Here is a 27,415-nt window from a genome sequence, read left to right as displayed (position 1 = left end):
AAATGGGTGCCGTCAACTGTCTAGTCTAGTTACCGACAATCTTCAAAATATCTTCTTTGGTTTTGGGAACATCTTGAGGGTAAAAATGAAGTAAATGATAACAAAATTTTCACTTTTGAGTGAACTATTCCTTTAAAGTTCCTGGAAGAAGGTTTGTTCATAACTTTCAGAGAACCTTACTAGAACGTTACCCAAAGTTCTAAGAACGTTCCATGTCATCTTTAAATGTCAATCATGCTTTTATTATAATTTGCAATCACATCATGTTTAAAACGCTAAAATGTTATATATAGCCTAGCTAAAAGCCATTACATTTGTGGAAAATAAAAATACTCAAAGGATTGTATAAAGTGGACATACTTTTATATCAGTCATGCTTTCCCCCTGACACTATTGTCTCCTTGGTAAATAAGTACAGTAGATAAACTAAATTGTTGTGGCAGTTGAAAAGTTGAAAACCTTTGTTCTAAAAATAGGGGGGTGGGGGAATCAATAGTGTTGTTGAAGTGTCTCCACCTAGTGAACCGAATGATGAAGCTGCTGTTTTCATTGCATTCAGTCACTAGAGGTGTAGTAGCTTGACGGAATATAGGAAAGGAAATATAGCCTGTTCACAGAGCACATATAAAAACAATAACACAAGAAAGTCCAAACATGTAATAAGTGTGTGACTCTCCTCCATTCAGCTAATTTCACTTAAAGCTCGTGACGGAGAAAGTACCTCTGTGCTCAGGGAGCAGAATGCAGACAGATGAACCGTGAACGCGCACAGACCCCTTAAAGGCGCGTGACAGCTTGACGCCGCTTCCCTTTAAGAGCCCGTTATGCGTCACCTGACCAGGTCCACCGACAACCGAAAAGGCAGGACCTTAACCTTCATTACCAGAAAAAAAAAGCAACTAAATATCCAAGATCTACCCGATATATCACTGAAACGTGAATAATTACTTGTCTTCATACTCTCGCCCTTGAAAAGGCTTGAAGAAGACACGTCATCATCACCATCATCATCCGACAGGACGGGAAGGACACACGGGCTTTGACCGAATAATACCGAGGCTCCGGAATCCCGAACAGGTTTATAGGTAGAGGATTAATCAACGGAACGTTTTTTTAGCTCGTTTTTGTGCGTTTATTTAATTAATTCCATTGAAAAAAGAACCGGTTCAACGTAAAACGCGCCGTCATTTCGGTTTGATGTTTTTTAGTTTTTTTTTTAAATACATATACTAATCAAAGGTGACAACTTACCGTATTATTTTGATTATTTATTTCCCACAAGAGCCAGAAAATAGCTCGGCGTAGGGCGTTACGTAATAGGAGCATTATCCATGGTGCTGAAACCAACCCATGCATAGACGCCTACATCGACCAAATTTTAGAAATAAACCTCAAACATATATTTTTGTGCTTTTGAATACGTCATTTCAGGCGCTCTGGTTGGAAACCAAAAGGAGAAATCGACATTGTCAGTTTCTGTAGAGCCACCTTGGATTCCGTCTCATTTTTTGTCGGCGAATATCATATGCATTTCGACTGTCCTTCCCCCTGAAGTTGATTCTTGAGGTGGTTGTCGACGCTACCGGGAGAAAATGTCGGGACAGACTCTGACGGATCGCATCGCCGCGGCGCAGTACCAGCTCACCGGATCCGAGGTGGCTCGTGCCGTTTGCAAAGCCACCACGCACGAGGTGATGGCGCCCAAGAAGAAGCACCTGGATTGTAAGTGAGACATTTTTTGACTCACCCTCATTCCTCAACGTGTTCAGTCTCACTCAGACCTGGCGCTGTCCACTTCAGCACCACAGCACAGTCCAATGCGTAGAATAACGAGGCTGTGTATATGCATGGCTTGCACTCAATGAGGTTGTTTGCTACTAGTTGCAATTCTGTCAGTGGAAAACCTGCCATTTAGGGTGCATGTAATATAAGGAGCTTATATTCTAAGAAGCGTGTCAGTGTGTGTAGCTGATTGCATTTAACTGACAGCACAGAACATACCCTGAAGTGTCTTTATGTGGGTGGTGTGGTCTGGAACTGAGAGGGAGAGACAGTAAAAGAGAAGACAGAAGGAAACCAACTGCATTTAGACAAGACAGAGAGGCTACAAAAGCATCTTCGTGTCGCCCTCGAGCTCTGTGTCCTGCAGGAGAAGGCCTTCTGAATTATAAATCGATCAGCCAAAGCATGCATGTATTATTTACAAAGCCAAAGGTGAGGACACTGGTATGCAAGCTGGGGAATCTTGTTGTGTGTTAATATCAGCAATCCCTTCATCAGGGAATCACATGTGTGATTTCACAGGCACTCCCGAAATCCATAGATTCATAAATTTAGCAAGGTTTAGCATTGTTGGCCTGTCTACAGACACAAACTTGTTTGTAGTATCAGGTGTTTTGTGACAAGAAATGTGTTTGTTGAGTTTTTATCTCATAACTCCAGCCATTTGTCTGTTGAATTGGAAGGCGTGAGGGGTGGTGGTGAGGTTGTCATGGAAACTGAAGTAGATTATTGGGGAAGGGGGAGGGGTGAGCCAGTGACATCATGATGACATGGTATCAGTTTGCACGAAAGGGTCTTCATACCAATACAGAGGCAGCATTTGCTTTGAATTTAAAGTCACTATCACTGTCTTTTGGATGGATTTGTATGATCTTGCATCATGTAGTTAAGAGACCAAAGCAACTGATTGGTAGAGTTTAGTCATGTGTTCACACATATGGTGCGTGTGTGTGTTTGCAATGTGTCTGTATTTACACTGTCTGTAATCCAGTCACATGAGCAATTCCATAATCCCAATGAGCTGCACCTGCTCACATATTCATAACCTATATATACAGACTCCCAAAACAGGGACTGCTATGCCATACACTTCAATATATAGTGACGTTACATAGCAACAAATTGCACTAGTGGCAACGCAACTCACACTATATCTCAGTGTGTTCTAATCTGGACTATTCTTGGCTTCTTAACTCCACTGCAGTGTGCTCTCTAGCAGCCATGACTAACATATTGGCACCCTGGCCTGAGCACAACGTAATATGGAATTTAAGACGGTCTCTGTCGGGAAGTCTGTCCAGAGAATGCCAGGGACAGATTGCACTCCGAAAGAAACAAAAATAACTTATATTTTGTTTAAAGAAAATCAATCCTGTTTTAGGATTATTGGGATTTGTTTTGCATTTGTTATATTATTTTCATGACAGTTAAACACATTTTCCACCAGATTTCCCAACGAAAGAATGATGCATCATTTAAATTATAAGTGCCTTTAATTCATGCTGATTCCAGTTTTCATTGCATTACAGTATTGGGAATCTAATGATAATTATCACTGAGTAATAAGTAAAATGAGTATAAAGTATTTAGGGACAATGTCATAATGCAATAAATCTTAATGGTCCCAAAACAAGTTTTATTTCTTTATAAAATCTTTTATTTTATGTCTTTGGTTTTGAGGGTAAAATTTGCTACTTTTTCAGTAGTTGCTTGAGACTGAAAACTGATATTGAGTCTGAAAGAAGTTCATTTTAAAGTTCTACTTTGTGTGTGGTTGGAAATTACGCTACGTTCACTGGGTCAGTTTTTGGGATTGACAATAAGGTGCAAGTCTCAAAATGTCCCGTTCAAACAGCAATTTACAGTAGCGTTTCGAATACTGTCTGTATGAACGTGAAATGGACACCTTGGTTTAAATTCTCATCCGAAGGATGGTGCTTTTTTTGACAGTATAGTGTCCCCGTCACTATACTGGGGCGTAAGAGACCCCTCTTGGTCTCTCTTGAAGCCAACACGGCTTCAAGTGACTGAAACTTCAATTCATCGATTGGCCACTAGAGACAGGCTCCAAAAGGGAGTCAATTCCATATATCCCCCATGTTAAAATGCCCAACTTTGCAGCAGAAAAAAATGTATTTACAGCCTGGTACAAAAATTGGTTTTGGTCTATATAGCTAATTTTGCCCTTCATGACAACTGTGAGTGGGTGCTTTTTTTTTATAACTCATCCGTTTAAATTAAATTAAGCCTTAAAGTTCTGCATAATTAAGGGCGTGGCCACTTGAGTGACAGGTGGATTGTCGCTGCTGTCACTACTAGCCGTTTGTCTGCTGGCAACCAGGCACCTCAGTTCAACCCACGTCTCGCCTCTTTGCCCATTTTCTGTTATCCGAGAGTGATGCGCGGTGACGCGCTGCCAAGATGACAATGACTGTCTCCGCCAACTTTGGGCTTCAAAAATGCTCTTCAGAAACCTACGGGTTACGTCACGGACACTACGTCCATATTTTTATGACAGTCTATGGTTAGCACCCACGCAGACCACAGTGTGAGCAGCACCCTAGTTTTCCCAGGAGGTCTCCCATCCAGATACTGACCAGGCTCAACCCTGCTTGGCTTCAGTGGGCAACCATTCTTGAGCTACAGCGTGATAGCTGATGGCAGTATGCAGGAAAAATTCACAGGCATAATGTTGTTTGTCTCTGTGGGGGCTGATTCTTACCACAGCACAGCTGATTCTAAATTGCATGTTATGAATTTTCCCCCTTAAAGTCCCCGTGAACCGGAAGTTGCAAACGACTTTTCTCCAGTGTTATGACGTATTTCCCAGTGAAAAGGAATATTGAACAGAGGGCAGGGTTTTACTCCAGCGCTCCTCCTCTCCATCTCTCGCTCATAACAGACTAACGGTTTGAGGGGAGTGGTTAAGCGTTGCCCAAACCAATTCCTCAAACCTACGTCATCAGAGAAGGTCCTCCAATGCAGAGGGGAGGGGCATTTTCAGATTTTGATTAAAGATTACCATGGTAAAAAAATTTTTTTTTAAATATTTTCTTGCACGGATTAATTGTTCACCACAAAGACTAGTAATATGCGCTAACAAAGTAAATAGGGTCAATTTTGATTTCATGGGGACTTTAAAGAATCTGTCTGCTGATATTAATAGTCATAAAACTCTTCATCCACATTGCAGTACGTAGCGCTGTGGTGGTAAATGTACGTGTGTTTTGTGTGCAGATCTGATCTCAGCCACCAACGAGACAAACGTGAACATCCCTCAGATGGCTGACACACTATTCGAGAGATCCACTAACGCCAGCTGGGTGGTCGTGTTCAAAGCTCTAACCACGACTCACCACATCAGCATCTACGGCAATGAGGTGAAGCAATAAATTACTGTTTTATACTTTATTCCTTTTAGTGTCTTTTTATCAAGTTTAAACTCAATCTTACAGATGTATTTGCTAGTTTCTTTTGGCATAAGAGAAGAAAACTGCATGCAGGACTGCATTTGCTTTTATCAAGTTCAGAGTTCATTAGACGTTTTGAGAATATGCTATAAAAATGCAATAAAATGCATCACATCTGCATCGACGGCAATGAGGTGAGGGATACATGACTGATTTACTATAAAACTAAGGGTGTGTCTCAATCAGCTCCCTAGTTCAGTAGTCACTTTTCGGTGCCCTGTCCACTGAACCGGGGAGCTGATTGAGACGCACTCCAAGTTTCACAAGCAAAACGCAAAGTTTCTTGGAGGAACGCAAAACTTTTGCGAGAGAACGCAAAAGTATTGAAATATGTTTTTTCTTCCATCCTATATTTTTTCCACCACCATGTCCCTTTAAGGCAGGGGTGGGGAACGTTGATCCTGGAGGGCCATTGTCCTGCAGAGTTTAGCTCCAACCCTAATCAAACACACCTGAAGCTAATCAATGTCTTCAGGATTACTGAAGTTGCAGGCAGCCAAATGTTTTTTTCAGGGTTGGAGCTAAACTCTGCAGGACAATGGCCCTCCAGGATCAACGTTCCCCACCCCTGCTTTAAGGGCTCCGTAGAAAACGGCATGCAGTAGCCTATTGCATTCGCTTTTATTAAGTTCAGAGTTCATAAGGCATTTTGGTAAAAAAAATAACATAAAATAAATACTGTGTGTTTCAAGATTTGTCCTGATTAAATCCCTGCAGAGATTCATCCAGTATTTGGCCTCCCGAACTTCCCTGTTTAATCTCAGCAACTTTATTGACAAAACAGGCTCCCATGGTGAGTTTGTATAAGTTAAATGAATAAAGTCACATAAACATCTATCTTAACTTTTTTACTAATTCCATGAAGTGTGATCCATTAAATGTGATATAAATGTGATCAACTAAAGCTGTTTATATCTTTTCTGTCTCCAAGGCTATGACATGTCGACATTCATCAGGCGATATGCACGGTACTTGAATGAGAAGGCATATGCTTACCGCGCGATGGCCTTCGATTTCACTCGAGTTAAAAAGGGGTATGTCGATTGATTCTGGGAATAGAAGGACACATTGGCAACATTTAGACACTAGTTACTCCAAGTTATTCAATATTACATCAGAGTACATTTTAGATAGCATGATGTTGTTAGAAACGCTTCAGACTTTTCTCCCAGAGTTGTTACATTTACAGATCACAAAGGGAATGTCATCTCTGTGTTAGAGCGAAAGAAAGGATGGTTTCTCAGGAATCAGCAAATACATGCACTGAACTGTTACTCCTGTGTGTGTGTGTGTGTGCACTCAGAGCTGAGGGTGTGATGAGGACTATGGCTCCTGACAAGCTCTTGAAGGCCATGCCTGCCCTGCAGACTCAAGTGGACACACTGCTGGAGTTTGACGTGAGTAACATCTCCCACAACATCTGGGACCTTCTGTGAAGCCGTCCCATTAACTGGAATTGATTGTTCTTGTACTTTATCATTATTAGTTTTTTTTAAAACTCCATTCTTCACAATAATGTTTTAAATGTTCCCTTTTCTCCCCCCCCCCCAACCCCCTCAGGTTCATCCTAAAGACTTGAACAACGGCATCATAAACGCAGCATTCTTGCTTCTCTTTAAGGATCTGATAAAGCTCTTCGCATCCTACAATGACGGCATCATCAATTTATTAGGCATGTGATAAATAATTTAATATAGATGATCTCAATCTCTGAACTATAATACATCTTACTATATTTTATAAAATTCTTAAAGCCTTAAAGTTAAAATGCATTATGTGCAGATTCCTTGTTACATCTGGTTACATCTACAATTGGTTGTTTGCCGTGTGTTTTAATGCGTTAAATTTTCTAAAGGTGTGTTCAGTGAATAGATGAGTATTATAATACATTATAACTGTATTACATTTATTCATGACAATACAATGCATTATAAGTTGCATTACAAGGCTAAATTAATGCAGAAATATAAATGTATGCAATTTTAGATTATTTGTTTGAAAGAATTAAAAGAGCATTTCATGTCTATCCTTTTATTCAACTGGTCAAGGTTGATATTGGATTTCAAGTAATTAGTTACAAGTAATACAATACTTTTTTGAGAGAGTAATTAGTAATTAGTAATGAGTAGCTAGTAATTAATTACTTTTTTAGAGTAACTTACCCAACATTGATTATATATAAACTAAAGCCTTAAGTAAAGTGTTAACCAAATCTTCTATCCATAAACAATGGGCTGTGATCAGTTTTTTTTTTTTTTTTGGTTCTACAGAGAAATATTTCAAAATGAAGAAGTCTGAATGCAAGGATTCTCTGGAGATTTATAAGAAATTTCTGACCCGGGTGACCAAAATTGCAGAGTTCATGAAAATTGCTGAGGTAAGGCCAGAAGAAGAGATATTTAAAGTCAAATATATTTACAGAATACAAATTCACTTAGAATATGATTATTGCGTTTCTGTTGCAGCAAATAGGAGTGGATAAGAATGACATCCCTGACATCTCTTATGTAAGTTACTATTGTACTCAGTGACTGTCATATTCCCAAACATTCGTCCTTTCATGTATGCACATTTATTGGCATGTCACTTTAGTGAATTTATATTAGAGTCAGGTCAAGTATTGATTCCTTGATGTCAATGGATTGTGAAAACTTTAGAGCACTGGTTGTCTTCCTTTTAAAATAATGAAGTAAAGCTGGTGTGAGTGTGAAAGAGCTTTTCATCTGTCCTAACCAAGCATCATTATTAAATCACCCACCCATGGGAATTCTCAGTGTCTGCATCCAGGCGTAGTTGCCGACATGGCAGATTCAGACAATGAAGACTGTCCCTTTAAAGACTGCTTCAACGAAGAGCCGGTAACCACGTTGACTGATATGGGACGCAGTATGCATCTCAGTGCATTGCTTTTACCATGGCAACATGGGATAGTAAAGTGTCCATCGAATGAGCACTTCGGAAGTAGTAGGTCTACTTTTCGCCTGCTTTTTTATGAATACTATGTATTCGGACTCGGCTCACATACTGTTTTTTGCCTAATATATAGTACAGAAGTTGGCATATTTGGACGCAGTGGATTTCTTTGTATGGGCTTGTGGTTTAAAAAAATTAAGATTTGTTTCTGCCTTTCCTCTCCAAAGAGGTGTCCTTAAAAGGCGAATAATATCTATAAAATACTATTGATCTGACCACTCTGAAACTAGCAGAAAAGAGCCTTCCGTAGAGCTTCTTTTTAGCTGTGATTAAAGTTTTCAAAACAGATGAATTTTGCTAAATTAACACTGTTATTTTTCTGTTTTTTTATGTGAAACTGCTTTCTGTATTGTATAAAGTGCTACATAAATAAACGTGGCTTGACTTTCTCTTAAAAATGAATAGGTCACATTGCGATTAGCCTTTTTGTTCAGAAGCTGTGTAAAGCAATGCACTGAAGTCCAGTTCCGCCCCACAGTTTGTGCAGTGAGCTGATTTTGCAGTGCTGTGAGGAGTGGTTTGAGTACAGGTTCCCAGCTGGGTTTGATGTGGTGTTTTATTGTTTGAATTTGCAGTGAAACCTTGAGAGATATTGACATCAAATGTGCTCTGACGGTTTTTGGACTGCTCATAATGTGTGTGTGTTTTATTTTACTGTTCTCAGGCTCCCACCAGTATTCTGGAATCTCTGGAGACACATATGAACAGTCTAGAAGGGAAGAAAGGGTATGAGACCCCTGAACTCATTCTAAATCACTTTAAATGTCAGATAGGAAGTAACTCTGAACTTGTAAACCAAATGCTGCATGCTAGATTTAATAGAGAAGCCTGAGTAGGGCACATAACCATGGCTGGTCTCTGTGATTTTGCCAAGTAAAACATGTTAAGTTGATCCTGAAACAACATTCCTGTCCGAAAACATAGTCCTAACCCTTTCCCTACTCCTAAACCTAACCCAACTTATACCTCATAGGTGAAATGATAGGTGAACAACACTGATGTAGATGCATGTTACTAATGTAGAAAATGTCTAAACTTGACATAAACTGTAAAAATGTCCCTCATATCTGATTGATTGATTGGAATGTTGATCTATTGGAAAATATTTTACTTGGTGAAATCACTTTCACCAACTGTGGCTTGTCTCTGCAGTTATTGTACTGTACGTCTCTTTAGATAAGAAATAGAAGGTCTCTAACTAAGTAAATATTAATACTAATTGATGTTCTTTTCCTCCTCCTGCAATGGTTTGTTCAGGGAAGGGTGAGTATGTTTTAAATAATCTCATCAACATTTTTATCAGTTTTGTTATTTTCATATAAAATCATCTCAATGTCTCTGATTGTGTCCTTCAGGTCACCCACAAAGGTAAGTGGGCACTTCATTTGATTATCGTTTTGATTTTGTTCATGGATCTCACACGCATATGCTTAACCTAAAGCTCTGTGTTATGTTTTAGGGATCACCCACCAATAATGTGTCTCCAACCTCCACTCCCGCCAAATCTGCTGCTGCCGTCCCCACTTTGGAGCCGCCACGCTCCGAGGCCACGCCAGCTGCCGAAACTGCCACTGAGTGAGTGACCCATGTAACCTCACTTACTGTCGGATAAAATGCTAATCAGAACACAAGATAATATCTGACCGTACAGTTTTCATATGTTTATAAAAGTGAGTGTCTCTATCTTACCGTAGTTCTCTTCTGGATCTGGACCCGTTGTCTTCCTCTGGACCTTCTGCAGGAGGAGCATCAGCTGCTCCCACATCTTGGGGAGGTACAGTTCAAACACATACACACACACACATACTCAGCATGTGAACATGTCAATTTCCAGACCAAACCAAAACCCGAAATTGCAAGAAAAAAATTAAAATTACCTTTCCGAATGAGTAAGCTCAGATGCATGGCTATGCTGAGGTCTGACTCAAAGATGTTGGAGTATATGTGCCAGCGTGCTCAAATTGGGTTACTTTAATATGAAACCATAAAATATTTATGATCATAATTGATCTTATCAACATGAAAAAGCATTCACAACCCATTTCACTTCCGTAATGTGACATATTTTAGAGTGAAATAGGTCATCCAGCAAGAAAACCGTCAGGCTGACTGATTAAACCATGAATGTGGTCTCAATGACATCAGCTATTTTAACTTCATATTGCTCCATGACAAAACCAAAATTGCCGCAAACCCAAAATAATATGACAGACTGCCCAGAACAAAACCCAAAACCAGACACAAACTTCCTACCTTAAAGCGCCTGTTTTACGTTTCTCACTATAAACTCTTAATGAATGCGTGACTTAATTTGATAATCTCTTTTTCTCTCTGTCTCTGATGGGCCGCTGACACATCAGATCTGCTGGGGTCAGGTAAGCGTTGTTGGCTTTTCATTTTATGTTAGATGTGTTTTCATGTGATTTGATGTGTTAAATGTCTCATGCATTTTATTAAACATTTTGAACACTTGTTATAGCTCATCTGGGAAATTTAAAATGACCATATGACAGTCCTATATATGACAAACCACCCTTTTAGAAAGAGAATCCATTTACATCTCTGTGTCAATCCCTCAGTCTTTGCTCAGTAGAATCTTTCTCTCTCTCTCTCTCTCTCTCTCTTATGCTCTTGCCCTCTTCTTTGGTTCCTTTCTTGGTTATCTGTTTATTTACGTTGTGTTTATATTGGTCTGCTGGGGGCGTGGCTATGCAGAAATGGGTTCCCTTACTTCAGAGACTCTCCTTCCTGACCCAACCCTTGCCGTAGACTCCAACTCCTCAGCCACGCCCACAGCCGCTGAGGCAGCCGTTTCATTGGCTCCTCCTCCTTCCGCTGCCGGTGCTTCCTCCGGCTCAGCCGATCTCCTCGGAGGTCAGTAGTGAGGTTTCTTCCTTAAGAAGATGTAAAGGCTGTGGCACATTCTGAAACAGAGGAACATCCCAGCACAGAGATTAAAGATCAGATCAAAATCACAGTTTGCGGTGTTTCATTTGTGATTTGTGAAGTCTGTAGTCATCAATGCTCCATTTCTGTCTGCAGTAGAAATCTAGAGCTTCTCATTTCATTTTCTGCTTTATATCTTCCATGCTGTAGTTTTTATTTGACATTCGTTTGCCATCAATGCTCCACAAGATCTTGTGTATTAAAATTACACATATGAATTATAATCATTTGATTATTCTTATGTGTAGCTGCATTTGTAGACTGCACAGTAAGTTTAATCAGGGTTTCAGTTGCAGTTTTACATTCAGAGAATGCAAAACGTTTTAAAGTGAGCATGAAATCAAAACTGACACATTTTGCTTTCTAATACATGCTCATAGAAAAAGTTAGGTTAACTCTTTCCACGCCAGCGTTTTCAAAAAAAGTTGCCAGCCACGGCCTGTATTTTTGATAATTTTCGCAAACTTTCATGGCCCCCAGAATATTTTGTTGTATAAATACCTGAATAAGAAGAAAGAAATAACAGAGCCTCTGCTTTTAAATAAAATTTTATTTAAAAGCTGTTCTAGCTTCATGTGTTCTTTTTTTAACAACACTTGAATGTGGGTAGCAACATTTTGAACAAAAAGCTAAGAAAATCACGTTTTTTTCAAAGACTACAACGTGCATAAGCAATGCTTTTATCACTTGTTTCTGCTCCTTTTTTGCCTGTGTTTTGATCTGGAGATTCAGTACTCTTTCAGAAGATGCGTAATAGCGCCCCCTACCTTATAACAGTGAAAATATGAAAAGCCGGGAAATTCCGAGATGGTCCTCACTGCAGAACACGAAATCCCTAAACCTACCCATCTCCACCCCCTGATCCCTAAACCCAACCATATACCTACCAATCTCCACCCCTTAGATCTGGATCCAACTCCGTCCCCTGGATCTCGTGTACTGTAGTGAGGTGCTACTGGAAATTCCGCCAATGGTGGGGAAAGAGTTAAAAAGAAAACAACCTTTGAAATAACTCTAATTTATGGTTGCATGGCTGAATGGGCTACTAGCTAATGTTAAACAACAGATATTTAGTAAATATTTTGTGAGTAATGCAGCCATTCTAAAATCTTACTAATTTAATAATGATTTAATGATAAGATCAAGTTCAATCCTTCTTTCGAATGGTTGAATATCCTGGAAATCATGCCATGTTACTAAAGAAAAATAGGTTACGAATATTTAATATTAACAAAATTGCTCAGAATTATTATATAGTGCACTCTTGAAAATAAAGGTTCCAAAAGGGTGTTTACAGAGCGATGGCATAGAAGAACCATTTTTGGTTTCTCAAAGAAACTTCTTAGTGTGAAGAACATTTTAAAAATCTAAATAACTTTTTCCCACTATAAAGAACATTTTGTGCAATGGAAATGTTCCATGGATGTGAAAGGTTCTGCCTTTATTTTTTAGAGTGCATGTCATTTAAAATATTTCAAATGCAATAAATGTCTTTTTTCCTAACTTTGCATGACATTGAAGTCATGTCGTTTCTTTCTCTCTATGCTATCTTCTCTCTCTATTTCCTCTTCCTCCTCTCATCCTTTTCTTTGGCTATTATACGTCAACCCTTTGGCCCTTGTGTGCGGTACTCCAGATGTGTTTGCGGCCCCTGCGGCTGAAACAGCTGCTGCTGCAGAGGGCGGGGCCACAGCAGCCACGCCCACTTCTGCTGCCGATGGCACCGCGGCAACTGGTGGGTGACAACAGTTCAAGCGCATATATGTGTATGTGAGAATGTCGGTGTAGAATGGGTGAGAGAGAGAGAGTGTGTTTGCTTGTGATTGTTTTCATTTACCGCTTTTAAGAACCACATAGAGCGAGCCTCTTCTGCAGGCTCTTCCCTAATGAAGCCTCTTCTGGTCAATGTTGAGTTTTCTGAACTGGCATCGGTGTTGCCGTGGAGATTGCTATCTGTGTTGCCAGGGCAATAGTCTTTGAATATGGAAGTTCGGTTCTCTGGGGGGCAGAAGCAGATGTCGACTTGTTAGGCGCGCAACACTGACAGAATAATCAGCTCTAACTTCAACAGAGAGAGGAGAGTTCTTCTATTTTTCTTTCTCATTCTTCCTTCTCTGAAGATTCATCCTCAGGTTGACTTTATCCATCTTATTTTAATGTAAGAGCAGGTGCGGCTATTTGTAACTTGAATGTGCGAGGCTTCCAGTGTCATTCGCTTCCAGTTCCACAAAAACAGTCCGTTATGCTGTTTGATATTGCAAACTTAATTCATTATTGTAATCATAAACACATTGGCGCAATATTGCACTTTGTTATTCTTCTAGTTATTAAATTATACCCAATTAACAGGGAACATTCTCAGACCTTTGGCAAACATTCTGGCAAGGTTCTCTCAAAGTTATGAACAAACGTTCCTCCGGTAACATCAATAGAATGTTCATTCAAGTTATCTGGTCTTTAATAATGTTCTGAAAATGTTAGTACAAAATCTTCATTTACACATCATTCATGTAATGTTTTTTCTGAAACATTTTAGTTGGATATTCGTCAAACGTTTTTTAAATGTTTTAGAATGTCCAGAGAATATATTCTAAAGTAACATTCTTATAATGTTAGAAGAATTCTAAAATGGAATGTTTCCTTAACATTCGTACAAACAAGAAAAAGTGATGTTTTGAACATTCAACGTAATGAGAACGAATATATTTTTGTTATTAGTGTAGATTCTAATGAATCAGAAGTCTCGCACATTCGCAGAAAATAGCTAATTCCCGCTTTGCAAAATAAAGTGGATATAATAAATAACAACAGTCTCAGAGCCTTGAAGATGTTTTTCGATCACCCTCTTCTCCCGGTATAGATCCCTTCGCTCCAGCGGCTGGTTCTGCTGATAACTCCCTTCAGTTGGACCTGTTCTCCCTGCAGCCAGTAGATGACAGTAACGCTCTCTTTAGCTCAGTGGCGCCCACTACTGGCCCGGCATCTGTCTCCACCACCTCTAGCGATGTAGCCCACACTGCTTCCCCAGCACCGACGATAGACCTGTTTGCTGGTAAAACCCTTAGGCCAGAAATTTAGCATGTCCCATGAAAATCTTTTTTTTTTTTCCTAGATTTTGATTGGTTTGATTTGTGTTGTGTATTATTAATATTATTTGTTTTATGTTTTTGTCTTTATAAATGTCCTCTTGTCTTTAGGTTTTTTTCATCCCATGCCAGATTCATCTGTTCCCAAAATAGACCCTAACCCCAGTCTAGACCTGTTTTCAGCAGGTACACACAGTACATCCATCCACTCATTCCTTGCCTCGCTTGTTTTTTCTCCATTCTGTCCTTGACTGCTCAAGGTGAGCCAAATATGCTTCTCTCCTAGGGCAGTCGACACACTCCCTCACTCCCTTAGGCATTCATTCACTACTTTTTCTTTCCCAATCTCTCTGTCTGTGTTTTTCTTGAAATGTCTCCAAGACCCACTAGTTCCATTATCCCCACTTTGAGACGCTTTTATTTTCACTTGCACCCTTGGGCTTTATCGATGAAGTAAAACTGATGCACCTTACGGGTTTAGTTGTGATATTTTAGTGTTCCTTTTACATAGATAGATGCATAAAGTTACTCTTCAAATAATGGATGTTAAACGAGTAAGACTTCAGATGTCAACTAAACTCGTTCCTGTGCTCCAGATGTGTTTCATCCTCCTGCCGCTGCTCTATCTGCCCCCATGAGCTGGCCAGACAGTGGGGCAAATCTGGACCTGTTTGGGGGTTGGTAACAACCCCAGTGTGCATGATTTGCAATGGTTTGATTTGCATGTTTTGCTCAGATGGTTGCTATGGATTCTGTTATTGGGAAATAAAGCTGTTCTGATGGTTGATGGACAGCAGACAGCAGTTGTGAGAGATTCCCTGACCTGCAGGAAGAAGTGAAAAGACTTTAATAAGGTGTATGTGTGTGCTTTTGTGGTTCTTAACACATTTGTGGGTTGTATTTGTGTGCCCAGCTAACACAATTGTTCTAAGAACATCCATTAAGTGAATGAAAACGTTATTTTTGAATGTTCTCTGGACATTACAGTTTTTTAACGGGGCTATTTGTAAGAATTTTAATGTATTAATTGATTTTTTATTGCCAATGTGTGAACAGCTTGTTACAAAATGAGACTTCCTAGGTTGTCTATGAAAGCCTGTAGACTGATTTTTAGACTGAAGACTGGCCTTGAATCACGTTCAATCTCCTGTACGTTACGTGGCTGCAGTTCACTTTATGCCCACCGGTGTCACTAATAACAAGGGTTTCTGAATTCTTTACATAGCCCCTTTAAATGGTTTTACTTTTTCTTGGTTATGTGAACGTTAGAGACAACATTAAGGGAATGTTCCATTTTATAATTCTGCAAACATTATGGAAACGTTACTATTGAATGTTCTCTGAACCATCTGAAACTAATAAGTAGCAACATTTAAAAAACTAGATGAATTAAAATCCAACTAAAATGTTCCATAAATGATGTATAAATAATGTTTTTGGGCTAATGTTTTGAGAATGTTATTAAAGACCAGATAACATTCTATTAACGTTACTAGAAGAATGTTTGTACATAAGTTCTGTTAGCTGGGTGATAATAATCTCTCTCTTTCTCTCTCTTTGGGCTCGACTCTCAGTGTAATGGCTTTGGCTCACTCACCTGCTCACTTTTTTACCCTCATGCTGCGTGGATGGATCAGAATCGGCAGGTGCTGGTGAGGCCAAACCAGCCACAGCAACCACAGGTGGAGATCTGATGTCGGGTACGTCACCTGCAGCCCTCATGACTTCTTTGTTCTTTCTTCATGTCATTTTCATGGTTTGTCTGGTGTTCAAAACAGTCACGTTTACAATCTTCATAGTCCATAGCATGGAAACTGCAGCATGTTTTCATACCCTTAGGAAAGACAAATCCCAAATCAGATCTCAGTCGTTTCTCAACGATAGCAATGAGATGGGGAGCAAACCATGCACCTGAAGTCAACATTAAAATGAAAATCCTATTTTCTAAATACATGTTACAGATATGCAATATATTTATGTAATCCACATTTTTTTCAATGAACCATAACTGAGAACTCAAATTAAGCTATGATTTATTTGTTTATATATATATCAAGATTTTTCTTCTGGGTGTATGTGTCATTTTTAACATAGCAGAGGTGTTTTTATGTGTGTTGATGTCAGTTTAGTGATGTGTATGTGCCTGGTGTATATATCTCAGTTGTGTTGTGGTGATACTGACATGTTGAGATGAGATCCGTGTTTCCATCTGTTTCTCTCATGCGTGGCGTTTATTTTCATCTCAGCTCTACGTGGACCTTCTTCCCAATGCCTTGCTGCTTAATTCTGCTCTCTCTTTTCTCTCATTCACTCACTCACTCACTCTCTTTTGTGCTCATCCGATGTTTCTTCTGCTTGACGACACTTTCCTCTTCCTGATCATGTTCTCTTTTGTATGTTCTTCTTCTATTACTTCTTCCAATGTTTCAAATTCCCTCTTTTTATTTATTTTTTTCTTCATTTTCCATATCTCTTCCCATCCATCTGGCTCTTGGGTCATTGCTTGCTTCCTCCTGTGCTACTGGTGAGTTCTGATGCTCCTACACCAGCTGCAATCCCACAATGCATTGCTGCATTGCAGAATAGGGCTTCAGTGAAAACTGAAAGACTGCTAACCAAGCTATAGGAAAAGTATAAGATGGATGAATGAATGAATGAAAGTTTGGATGTTTTGCAAAGATCTCCAGTGTTAGATCCTGTGCATTAACATGTGCTATAATAGAAACTAATGGTTGAAAAGTTTATTATTAAAAATCAGTGCTTAGTTAAAGCTGTCCAGTAATATAGGCTATTTTAGGCTTGTTTCACAACACATGCGTAAGCAGTGGCGCATACTGTTACCAGTGCCCATATTAAAAGGTTACGTCACTGAGCCTATTTTTGCTGTTTAGTGGGCAGAAAATATGTTGAAAATGCAATATAAACCTATTTATCAACACAATCTTTTGCTATATAGCAGCATAAAATAATGGAGGGAATTAATCACCCATTTTTTTAAAAAAGACGAATGTCAGGCTTGATTCCACAAAGCATTTTTTACAATAAAAACCTGTAAGAAAATATTATTTCAGTATTGAGCCGTAGTTTGTAGCGTCAATATAAAAGCACAGCCAGCTTTTCGTAGTAGTAAGTGCTGCTTATGCATGCTGTGTGAAACAAGTCTAACACTACAGGTGTTTCAAAGCTGTTAAATGTTATGATTGAATGAATGTTTAATGTGTCAGTGTGTGTGTGTAGTCATGGTGTGTCTTGATAGCGCTCAGCTCTCTTTCTTTCTGCTCTCATTCTTACACCATAATTGTGTTGGAAATCACCCCCTGTACCATCATTCACTATTACCTGCATTTCTCCACTTATATATCTCCACTCATATATACTCCACTTGAAGGAGTGAATGAAAACGACACTGAGTGCGTCGGAAGGCCTGCCGCTTTTGCATAGTTTGCGCTTGCCATTTAATAATCATTTGAAACTGGCAGTACCAGTAGTAATGAAAAGATTGAAAGAATTCTGTCATGGAAATTAGTATGTATAAACCTTAATTAAAACATTTAATAATCAATTAAAAAGTCATTTATACCTGTATGATATTATGTAGCCACATTTGACCAGCGGTTTGGAAAATGGATGCGGGAATTCATTCGGCCTGACCCTCACAGTGCATTATGGGTATTCTGTAGCCGTTGAGTGTAGACCCGTTATTGCGGTTAATTATGGGATTGAATGAGTGCACTCAATAACATCCACTATGGTTTCGGACACATAATACAAATGGCAGTTCCCTCAAATAGTGCCCTATTTAAGGGTATAGGGGGCGATTTCAGACACAGCCCATGCCTACACTGGACTATACCGTTGTTGTGCCACAACAGGCAGAAGCTGTCCACACTGGATGTGACAAAGTGACCATTGCAAATCAATTTGTTCTTCATATCAGAAGAAGCGAGAGCACTTGAAGTACGTCAGAATAGAACGGGATATCAGTTTACTGCCAGGAATTTGTTGTGTCGTGCCACATCCAGTGTAGACAACATCACTGATTATAATCACGAGACCGCTCGTGTCTGGTGTAGACACAGGGTTAAGAATTTTCTTGTACTGGCTGCCATAGCGATATACCCTACATGAGGGTTGTTAGCATTCAGTTTAGCTCCCCTTTCCTTACTATTCCTGGAAAACAACCTCACTGTCACGGTCACCAACCTAGTCACCACCTCCTTCACTACATTTCCCAGCATCCTCCTTGGCCCACACCTGCAGGTGTTGTTAATCTGTGAATGAACTTCACCATAAAACCACTCACCTTGTGTTCCCTCATCGTCCAGTCTCGTTTATCCCAAGTGTGTGGAACGTATGGACCCATACCTCCCGTGTCTTTACCTGTGTGATCTCCTGTGTTCTCTAGCGATTCCTCCAGTGTTCATCCCCAGCAATCCTCTCCAGCGTCTGTGTCCTGTGCTCTCCTCTACCTTGTGTTTGCCATTTACCTGTTTGTCTGCCCACTGCTGCTAAATAAACTCTTTCACCTGCTCTTCTGTCTCCGGCTCCCTGTTCCGTAACACTCATTATGTTTGTCTTACTCTCACTCCCCCCTTAAGCTTTTGATGGAATGGGTGATATGCTCATGCCAGCTATGGCTCCCCAGGCGTCAGGGGCGTCACCCATGACCAACTCACCGGTCAAACCCATGGGAGGAAACCTGGACTCAGCTATGGCCAACATGGCCAGCAGTACGTTCCCATCCATTTTTTATTTGATGTACTTCAAAATCATAGCCAAAATACAATAAAAAATATCTATAATGGCATCTATGGTCTCACAGCGATCACAGTTTCACAGCGATGCCATAGAAGAACCATTTTTGGTTGCCCAAACAACCTTTCAGTGAACAGTTCTTAAAAGAACCTTTTTTTCTCAGTGTGAAGAGCATTTTAATAATCTAAAGAATGTTTTTCCACTTAAAGAAACTTTTGTGCAATGGAAAGGTTCCATGGCTGTCTTTATGGAACCATTGATGCCAATAAAGAACCTTTGTTTTTAAGACTGAGAACCTTTAGCCTCCATAGAACCTTAAAATTCCATAGAACCATAGAAAATAAAGGTTACAAAGGGTTTTGTTTCGCAACGATGTCATAGAAGAACCATTGGGGTATAGTGGAAAGAGCTTCTTCGTGTTCTTCATACAAACACAAAAAAACGGAACAAAAAAACTCACTGAACGGTTCTTAGCGGAACCCCAATGGTTCTTCTATGACATTGCTGTGGGAAAAAAAAAATATTTTTAAGAGTGTGAAACTAACATTCATAGAACCTTTCCATTAAACAAACTTTTTTTTATATAGTGGAAAAGGTTCTTTAGAATAATACAATGGTTTTCTTTTAAGAACTAGAACTGTTCATTGAAAGGTTCAAATGAATGGTTCCAATGAAACCTCAATGTTTCTTCTATGACATCACTGTGAAAACCTTTTGGAACCTTTATTTTTAAGAGTGTAAGAGCTAACAATTATAAGAATCTAAAATTGTATTTCTCTCTGTCTGTGCTTTCAGATTTGACAATGGGGAACCAGAAACCGTAAGATACAGTAATGTCCTACTCTCGATTTCACCATATTTTCTTGCCTCCTTAAATACATTTGTGTATCTGTTCCTCTTCTGTTTCTGTCTCTCTCTGTCTCAGGGGTGAAGCAGCTGGAGGGGCGAACTGGCAAGCGCAGGTACCCACCCCTAGCTGGGGCGTTGCCATGGTAAATGTTGTGTTGTTCTGTAGATGTGGAGCATGGGGGTGGAGCATGGCTTTGAGCAGCATGGCGTGGAGCCAATCACGAGCTTCCCCTTCTCCCCGCCTCTCTCTTGGCTCCTATCAGCTGAATGAGCAGAACTAAAGAGGCGGAGCTTTCTCATATATGAAACTTAGGATTGAAACATTTCTCATTTCAACTTCTTATAAACTGCACTGGTAACGTTTTACAATAAGGTTCCATTTGTTAACGTTTACTACATTAGATAACACGAACTAACAATGAAAAATACTTCTAAAGCATTTATCAATCTTAGTTCATGTTAATTTAAAAAATGTACTAATACATTATTAAATCAAAGGTTGTATCTGTTAGTATTACATTGTTATTACTAGTTTATTATTCACTAATGTTAACATAGATGAATAAATACTGTAACAGGAATTGCTCATTGTTACCACTGCACTGGTTATTATAGAATTATATATTTACAAAAGGATGTATCAAACTTTACATTCATAATCTTAATCGTTTTGTGTACAGTGTGAAAAAGCCAAACAGTAGCTTCAGATTCAGTCTCGCTTTAGAGCTTCAGACCTGTTTTGGCTTGACAGCCGCTTCCTTCTCTTCTCTTTGTTTTGTTTTTATTATTATTATTATTATACTAAACATATATGCATGTGCATCCCCACTGAAACATTTCAATTCACACTTCAAACTGTTAACCACCATCCCAGTTCCACTGTGCAGATTCCCTTCTGCGTGTCTGTGTGTCGTAGAGTCATTTTGTTTAGGTGTTGTCCTGTTCTGTGTCGTTTGGTGTTAACCTTTCCTCCCCATCCCTCCCACCCGCTTAGAATTCCCCTCTTGGGGTCTGTCCTGTCATGGGATCCCCATCACCATTTGGCATGGTAAGAGTGTGTGTTTATGTGTATGTGTGTGTGTGAAGGCGTTTGTGTTTGTTTCTCTTACTGTGTCTCTCTGTGATTCACAGCCTGGAGCAGGAGCTTCTCCCATGATGCCTGGCTCACCGATGATGGCCTCCCAACAACCAATGATGAGGCCACAGTTTCCGGCAGCAGGAGCCCCTGGACAACCGGTATTTTAGACATGAATTCAGTTGGATTTGTCACTTAGGCATTAAAATAGTAATTTAGACAAGAAATGCAGACACACGTACTTAATTATTGCTCCCGTCATGTGTGTGTTTCCCCCACAGATGTCTCCAGGAATGGCCCAGAGTCCCAGGAAGCCTCCACCTTCTAAAGATCCTCTCGCTGACCTCAATATCAAAGACTTCATGTAGATGAGCAGCTGGTGTAAGTTTAACTACAGCTACAGCAGATGTGAAATCTGACGACAGGAAACACAATGAGACACAATAGGAAATTATCTTCCGCATCTGATGCATCTAGTTTTTAATATTATATGAAGAATGTAGTTAAAAAAACATGAGTTACATGAAAATAGTGTCATCTGGGACCGTAACCATCAGGGGAACACGGATCAAAATGTAATCAATATATAGTATATATACTGTATATTAGGGATGTAAGGAGCGATATTAAAACGTGACGGTATTTCTCGTAGAGGTGAAAAGCTGTCTCGTGACATCAGCATGATCGAGTTGAGTTTGTGGCAAAACCTTTTACAGTGCTTGCATTATATTGACCGCAGGCTGCTGCACGATATATTAAAACCATTTAAAAATCATAATATAGCGTAGTGCAATTGAAATCACAAATGCTGAGATTTAATTAAATAAATATATGCGCTGCAGGTTTCAGAGTGAAGCTCAACGCTTTGATTATTTACATGCATGCAGGTTTCTTCCAGCGTCTCAGAGCGGCTCAGAGAAGTTAAAACCCTCAATCTGAGTTTGAATGATTTGATGTCCACATGTTCTTGTTCAATTACGGTGGCTGTAGCATTTCTATCATAAGGAAGTGGCCAAATATTAAAGATCAGGTGGACATTTGAAAGAATTTCAAGGATAACACACAAGGATTTGATCACGTTTAAAGTGTAACACCAACAGTCACCAGGCTGTTGGCGCCCTCTGCAGGCATAATGTGCATAAGTTGATTGTTCGCATTTTGCATATTACATTATGTATTTTAATAGTTGTTCAATAAAACCATAAAATGTCCTGCTTTTGATACCTTATTTGAACCAAAGGCTATTGTTCACGTAGGTCTATTTTTTTACTAAAAATATTATCAGATTACTCCAATAATCATATGTATGTAATTATGTGTATATATATTCAAACACAAATACATATGCATATAAAATACTAAAACCTCTTTCTTTTTTCTCTGTTGCAGTTGTCACACTTATTGTGCAGCCCTGATGAATCAGACGTGTGTACTCTCTTCCGTTCATCACATTCAGGGCCTTCAGTCCCTCCTTCTCTCTCTCTCTCTCTCTCTTTCCCTCCCTCCTTCTCTGTCTGTTGTTGTAGCACAAACCGTGAACGTGACTAAGTACATGTGTGTACGTGTGTTTGTATTTCAATGTTCTCAGTTACTTCAGATCTATATATTTAAAAAACAAAAAAATACTATGAAGAGTAATGGGCGATGCATTCTTGAACGTGCATCTGCGGGTCTCTTAATGATAGATGTGCATTCATTTTTCCTGGCTCGCTTTCCGTGGGAAATCAAATCAAATGTGTGACGTTTTCTGTGGAAAATGTTTTTTTGCTGTGGTAAATATCACTGGGCCGGTATGTGTCATCATCAGTCGAGTATTAGTCATCTTTTGACCATGGAATAACTTCTGTGGGAACAATATCAACGTATTACGAGTTAAGGTAGTGTCTCACGCACTGTTTCTTTTTATCAATGCCCTGATTTTATTATTTTTTTCGTATCTATATTGATTGTGAGTTACATGCAACATGTGACCATTTCATGAAAATAAATATGCATTTTAGAACATTTTAAATTACAGATTGTTTTGAATATCCTTAGTCTTTATTTTGAGATAAAAAGGTTGAATATATTTTAGTTATGTCAGAAGTTTACTTTGCATACTACATGGCTAGTTAGTAAATCCCATTTGTACAAAGGTCTGTGTCCATCAAAAGACACTGTCTGAGCCGATAGAGTCCTGCTTGTACGTACAATATAATATCACAGCATGTAATTCCTTTGTTGTGTAAAGGGGACGCCATTGAGCCAGATCAGATTATATCAGCAGCAAGTTCATCAGCCAGTCTCAAAACAGGACTGAATAGAACTGGCTGCCTGGTGTTTTGTTGTATTGCAACGTTGCAAGTGAGTGTGTGCTGCAAGTATCAAGGATATCAAAGGGACAAACAGCAGTTTAATGGGACAGTATTGCATTTTATTGATGGCTGTTTTTTATTTCAATTGAACATTTTGTTGATAAATTTTATTTTTGGATGGAATAACACCCTTTGCCCCTCCCACCTTTGTGCATGTTAGTCCTGTTGAAATGCAATAAACAGTGATCTGGAGAGAAACGCCACCGTGTCATTATTGGGTAAATGCATATGCTTACACTGAATTTGTGATCTCGTAAAGTTCATAAGAGCTCCCAAAAATGAAAATCATATAAACATACATTTAATCCCCAATCTGTGTGTGTCTCTCTCTCTCTCTGATGCGCAAGCATCTTATGTCACGCTGTTACACAGCAAACATAAAGCAGTGTTCAGACAATCCAGGAAGCCGAAGCCAAGATGAAGATGGCACAATGTATTCATGGCTAAAGCGACACTGACAGATCCACAACCATTGAACAAACCAATGAGTGGACACTGATGGTATGAGTTGACATCAGTCTCCCCATTGCTCTTTCTCAGTCCGTGTTTGGCATGACAGAAAATACCTCTTTAATATATGAATGTGTAGTAGAAAAGAGCACTGATGGCTAACAGAGCGACGGACAGCATCATGTTCTTCCTGTTCTCTCCTCTCAGAACCTGCAGCTCCTTTTCTGAAGAAAAAACAAAAATTACATCATCATACAGAACTGCTCTTCACAAAACTTGTTTCGATACCAAATGACGTGATGCATCAAGACATTTTTGTGATATATTTCCTATAGAGCTGGTAAGTCCCGCCCCTTCCGCTAACCCCACTGGACCTCTAGGTTGAAAAATCGTCAATGCAAATGAATGGGAGAAAATAATTATTTTCTGGTCCCGTTTGAATTTTGCCATGAATGTGAACATATGTTGTCTGTGAATTTTTTATATAATTTTTCGTGTGAAGAATGCTACAATTTAGCGGGTAGAAGTTTGATACGGTTAGACTTTGTGTGAGAGCACTTTGTGGACTACAACTCTTCGCTGCTTTCGACACGTTTGAAACGTCAACACCACTCGCACACGGACACTAGCTCACGGATCCAGCTAAACATGGCTGTGTCTTTGGTGCACTTCACCGCCTTCTTTCAGGGAGAGGACAAAATCGTTGAGGTTGGCGAAAACCACGGGTAAGTCAACTTTATGAGGTGACGTCACATAGGCGACATGTAGTCTTTCTCGTTATGTCTTTTCCACAACTGCTAGCCGAAGAATCATACCATATACTGTCAAACTCGTAACAGGAAAAATTATATAAAAAATTCACAGACAACATATGTTCACATTCATGGCACAATTCAAACGGGACCAGAAAATAATTATTTTCTCCCATTCACTTGCATTGACTATTTTTCAACCTAGAGGTCCAGTGGGGTTTTACGGATGGGCGGGACTTACCAGCTCTATTGTGATGTGTATCCACTTGAAAGGGTGGGACTTGATTTAGTTCATTAGGAATTGTTTGGATGGTTGTGGTTTGCTATTGGTCGAGCTCATTTGAGTGACAGGTTGTCCCGCCCTCAACCCAGTAAACAGTCATCAGAGAAGTTGCAAGAGGTAGGGGAAGTTTAAAGATTATGAGGCACATTAATTAAAAAAGATGTGCATGGATAAATCATGTAAATTAATTATTTCAAATAAATACTGCAATATTCCTTTAAAAAACAACAACAATAATTGTTCATTTTGATTTCACGGCTACTTTAAATTCCATAACCCATGTACTAAATTTTCATTGTCAGACTGACGCATTTTTACACCCCTAATTTTTCCATAAAAGTGACTCACCATATTTCTGTATTCTGATATTCATTATGTTCATCTCATCTTCAAGGGCGAGCCTGTCAGTACATGAAAAGACTCGTTTGCTACAATTGATTATGCAGCAAAAAAGCACAGCGATGTTTATCATCATATTGTAATAACCACCTTTCACTGTCCGAGAGTTGTTCTTTTCTCTGTCTGAACTCTGACCTCTCCAGGTTGTTTTTACAGTGTGATTTGCGCTCTTCAATGCGGTCAATCTAAAGAGAGCAAAAAAGCATCATCAGTATGAAAACAGATGTTCATATAGGACTTATCAGTTAATACGGGATAGCACAGACATTCAAAATTTTCAATAAATTATATCTGGGCATAAATGTAGCGTCATCATTCCAATACCTGTCAGCTGTTTCATACATAGATATACATAAGAATAATTGACCTATGGCTATACATATCTATGGTTTCATACACATGACATGGTATAAACGTGCATTACCTCGCTTGCCACACTTATTTTCTCTTTCTTCGTCGTCCTTGATTTACTCATTTTGGAAGGTCTGAAGAATTTAGTGAAGAGAAATCATGAGAATAGTATATACTTCCGCACACAAATCTTTTACTCAGCACTCTCTTGCTTGTCGCTCTTTGTCTGTGACGAGATTCATACTGCCATCTGCTGTCGGAGAGGTGACATTTCATATTGGACAAAGCAATCCACACATTCGCTAAACAAACAGGAGAACACTCATCTCATCCGCTGAATTGACGGAGATATCTTAAAGCTACACTGTCATTTTTTTAGTTGATTCTTAGCAAAAAAACACTTTGTTCTTTCAAAATGATATGTGCTCATTAATGTGTAATTACTTCTACCAACTAATCAAGTATTCTCGTAAGCGTAGAATCTGCCATTTAGAATACATACGAGCGAGTCGCTCGAATGGCGGCAGCCATGTTGCGCCTCCATCTTGAAAATACATTAGCCAAAGAGGGACATACCTGGAAATTCAAGCTTCGCCTTTCGCGTTTTGACACTCAGTGGCACCAAGACGAATGCAAGGGGGAGATTACTCGCGACTGCCGGCAGATTTGAAATAATACGGCCACCGCAGGAGTTAAAACGCCCTCGGAATGGGAGGGGCTAAAAAGTAATATTCAGTTGGTAGCATAGACTGTAAAAAATATGGACAAAGCGTCTGTGACGTCACCCATAGACTTTCTGAAGAACGGGTTTGAAGCCGTTTATGGGGGGTATGGGCGGCGCCATCTTGGAAAATCTTGGGAAATCCTAACCCCGCCCACCTTCTAACGCAGCGCGCGTCACTCAGCTCGCTCTGCTACTCCGGGTATATTTCAGGCAACGAACTATTTTTTTACAGTCTATGGCAACGAAATATGTTATAAAACACCATACTAACTCTTTTCGTTTTCATTTAAAGAAATCTTAAACATTATAGCCACACAAATGTGGTTCAGGCAACGCATATTGATTATATTCAACTGCACATAACGTTTGCCTATTTATGAAAAACAAAACAAAATATAACACAAATCTGCCTCTTTTCATTTTAAATATAATATAAAAATATTAAACATTTTATGGTCCAGGCAATATGTGCATTTGTACTAAACAACAGATTTTGCAGTAAACAACATTACATATCATCTTCGTTGTATTAAAATGACAAAACTCAACCCAGTCTCTTTTTGTTAAATTTCAGTTTTATCAATATTAGCCATTATAAAAGTATAAGTAAAAGGTGTAAGAAGCTATACAAATAAAGCAAACAATTCAATCAAACATACAAAGTCAGCGCGAGTTTAACCATACATAAAGTTAAATAGCTTATAAAGTTATGAAACTTCCCCTCAGCCAAAACGATTGCCCAGGGAAAAAAATATAGATTCACGAGACCAAAAATCGCCCATTAGATACACACAAGATGAATTATATCTCATGTTTAACCACTACAGAGACGCCAGAGTCCGCGGCATTGGCGGCAAACCTCAGAACGTCAAGCCGATGTAAGACCGTTCCAGGCGGGGTACATCGCGCCGAGCACCCGGTCATCGCTGGATCAACTGGATACAATTTTCATAAATCTTTAAATAAACCACAGATTTGAGCTTTAAACAACTACATTCTCGCCTGAAAAACTCTTAAAACTACATTTCATGATACAGAAACAGTAGTATTATATGTCAACTGTATTAAAAAATGGCGCTTCTTATGTTGTCATTCTCCGTGGCGCTGCCTTGTCAGCTGTCAATCAAGCTGTCAATCAAAGTTAACCACGCCCTTATTGTCATACA

At 39.3% G+C, this 27,415-nt stretch overlaps 2 protein-coding genes and 1 long non-coding RNA gene across 3 annotated transcripts; 1 reads left to right on the top strand and 2 right to left on the bottom strand.

The window, feature by feature from the left end:
• The first annotated feature begins 778 nt into the window (after window positions 1-778).
• LOC307156899 (clathrin coat assembly protein AP180) lies at window positions 779-23,820 on the top strand. Its single transcript, XM_079868606.1, has 21 exons — window positions 779-1,722; window positions 5,020-5,162; window positions 5,970-6,045; window positions 6,184-6,286; window positions 6,556-6,649; window positions 6,813-6,924; window positions 7,523-7,629; window positions 7,718-7,759; window positions 8,890-8,970; window positions 9,685-9,800; window positions 9,920-9,999; window positions 10,586-10,600; window positions 10,941-11,099; window positions 12,808-12,906; window positions 15,895-15,957; window positions 18,856-18,987; window positions 19,808-19,832; window positions 19,938-20,004; window positions 20,993-21,097; window positions 21,218-21,317; window positions 22,326-23,820. Exons 1-20 carry the CDS (start codon window positions 1,593-1,595, stop codon window positions 21,302-21,304), a joined length of 1,836 nt encoding a protein of 611 aa, XP_079724732.1. The 5' UTR covers window positions 779-1,592; the 3' UTR covers window positions 21,305-21,317; window positions 22,326-23,820.
• On the bottom strand, window positions 14,242-18,848 carry LOC307156902. Its single transcript, XR_013820834.1, has 3 exons — window positions 16,440-18,848; window positions 15,855-16,091; window positions 14,242-15,080 (listed from the first exon to the last, which is right to left on the bottom strand). It is a non-coding gene; the product is annotated as an uncharacterized lncRNA (long non-coding RNA).
• On the bottom strand, window positions 23,679-25,802 carry ccdc167 (coiled-coil domain containing 167). Its single transcript, XM_079868605.1, has 4 exons — window positions 25,599-25,802; window positions 25,265-25,359; window positions 25,124-25,176; window positions 23,679-23,964 (listed from the first exon to the last, which is right to left on the bottom strand). The coding sequence occupies exons 1-4, from the start codon at window positions 25,647-25,649 to the stop codon at window positions 23,861-23,863; spliced, it is 303 nt and encodes a 100-aa protein (XP_079724731.1). The 5' UTR covers window positions 25,650-25,802; the 3' UTR covers window positions 23,679-23,860.
• Window positions 25,803-27,415: the final 1,613 nt, after the last annotated feature.

Source organism: Squalius cephalus (assembly GCF_949319135.1).
Source record: "Squalius cephalus genome assembly, chromosome: 4".
NCBI classification, from domain to species: Eukaryota; Metazoa; Chordata; class Actinopteri; order Cypriniformes; family Leuciscidae; genus Squalius; species Squalius cephalus.
The sequence above is the reverse complement of the archived record's forward strand: the minus strand, read 5'-3'. Positions and strand labels throughout refer to the sequence as shown.

Bases quoted from the DNA above. Each gene is read 5' to 3' on its own strand.
- LOC307156899 (XM_079868606.1), top strand. From the start codon at position 1,593: ATGTCGGGACAGACTCTGACGGATCGCATCGCCGCGGCGCAGTACCAG. The intron at 6,046-6,183 runs GTGAGTTTGTAT...TCTGTCTCCAAG, and splicing joins TGACAAAACAGGCTCCCATG to GCTATGACATGTCGACATTC. The intron at 21,098-21,217 runs GTATTTTAGACA...TTTCCCCCACAG, and splicing joins CAGGAGCCCCTGGACAACCG to ATGTCTCCAGGAATGGCCCA.
- ccdc167 (XM_079868605.1), bottom strand. From the start codon at position 25,649: ATGAGTAAATCAAGGACGACGAAGAAAGAGAAAATAAGTGTGGCAAGC. The intron at 25,360-25,598 runs GTAATGCACGTT...TGCTCTCTTTAG, and splicing joins AAATAAGTGTGGCAAGCGAG to ATTGACCGCATTGAAGAGCG. The intron at 25,177-25,264 runs GTGGTTATTACA...ATGTACTGACAG, and splicing joins CAACTCTCGGACAGTGAAAG to GCTCGCCCTTGAAGATGAGA.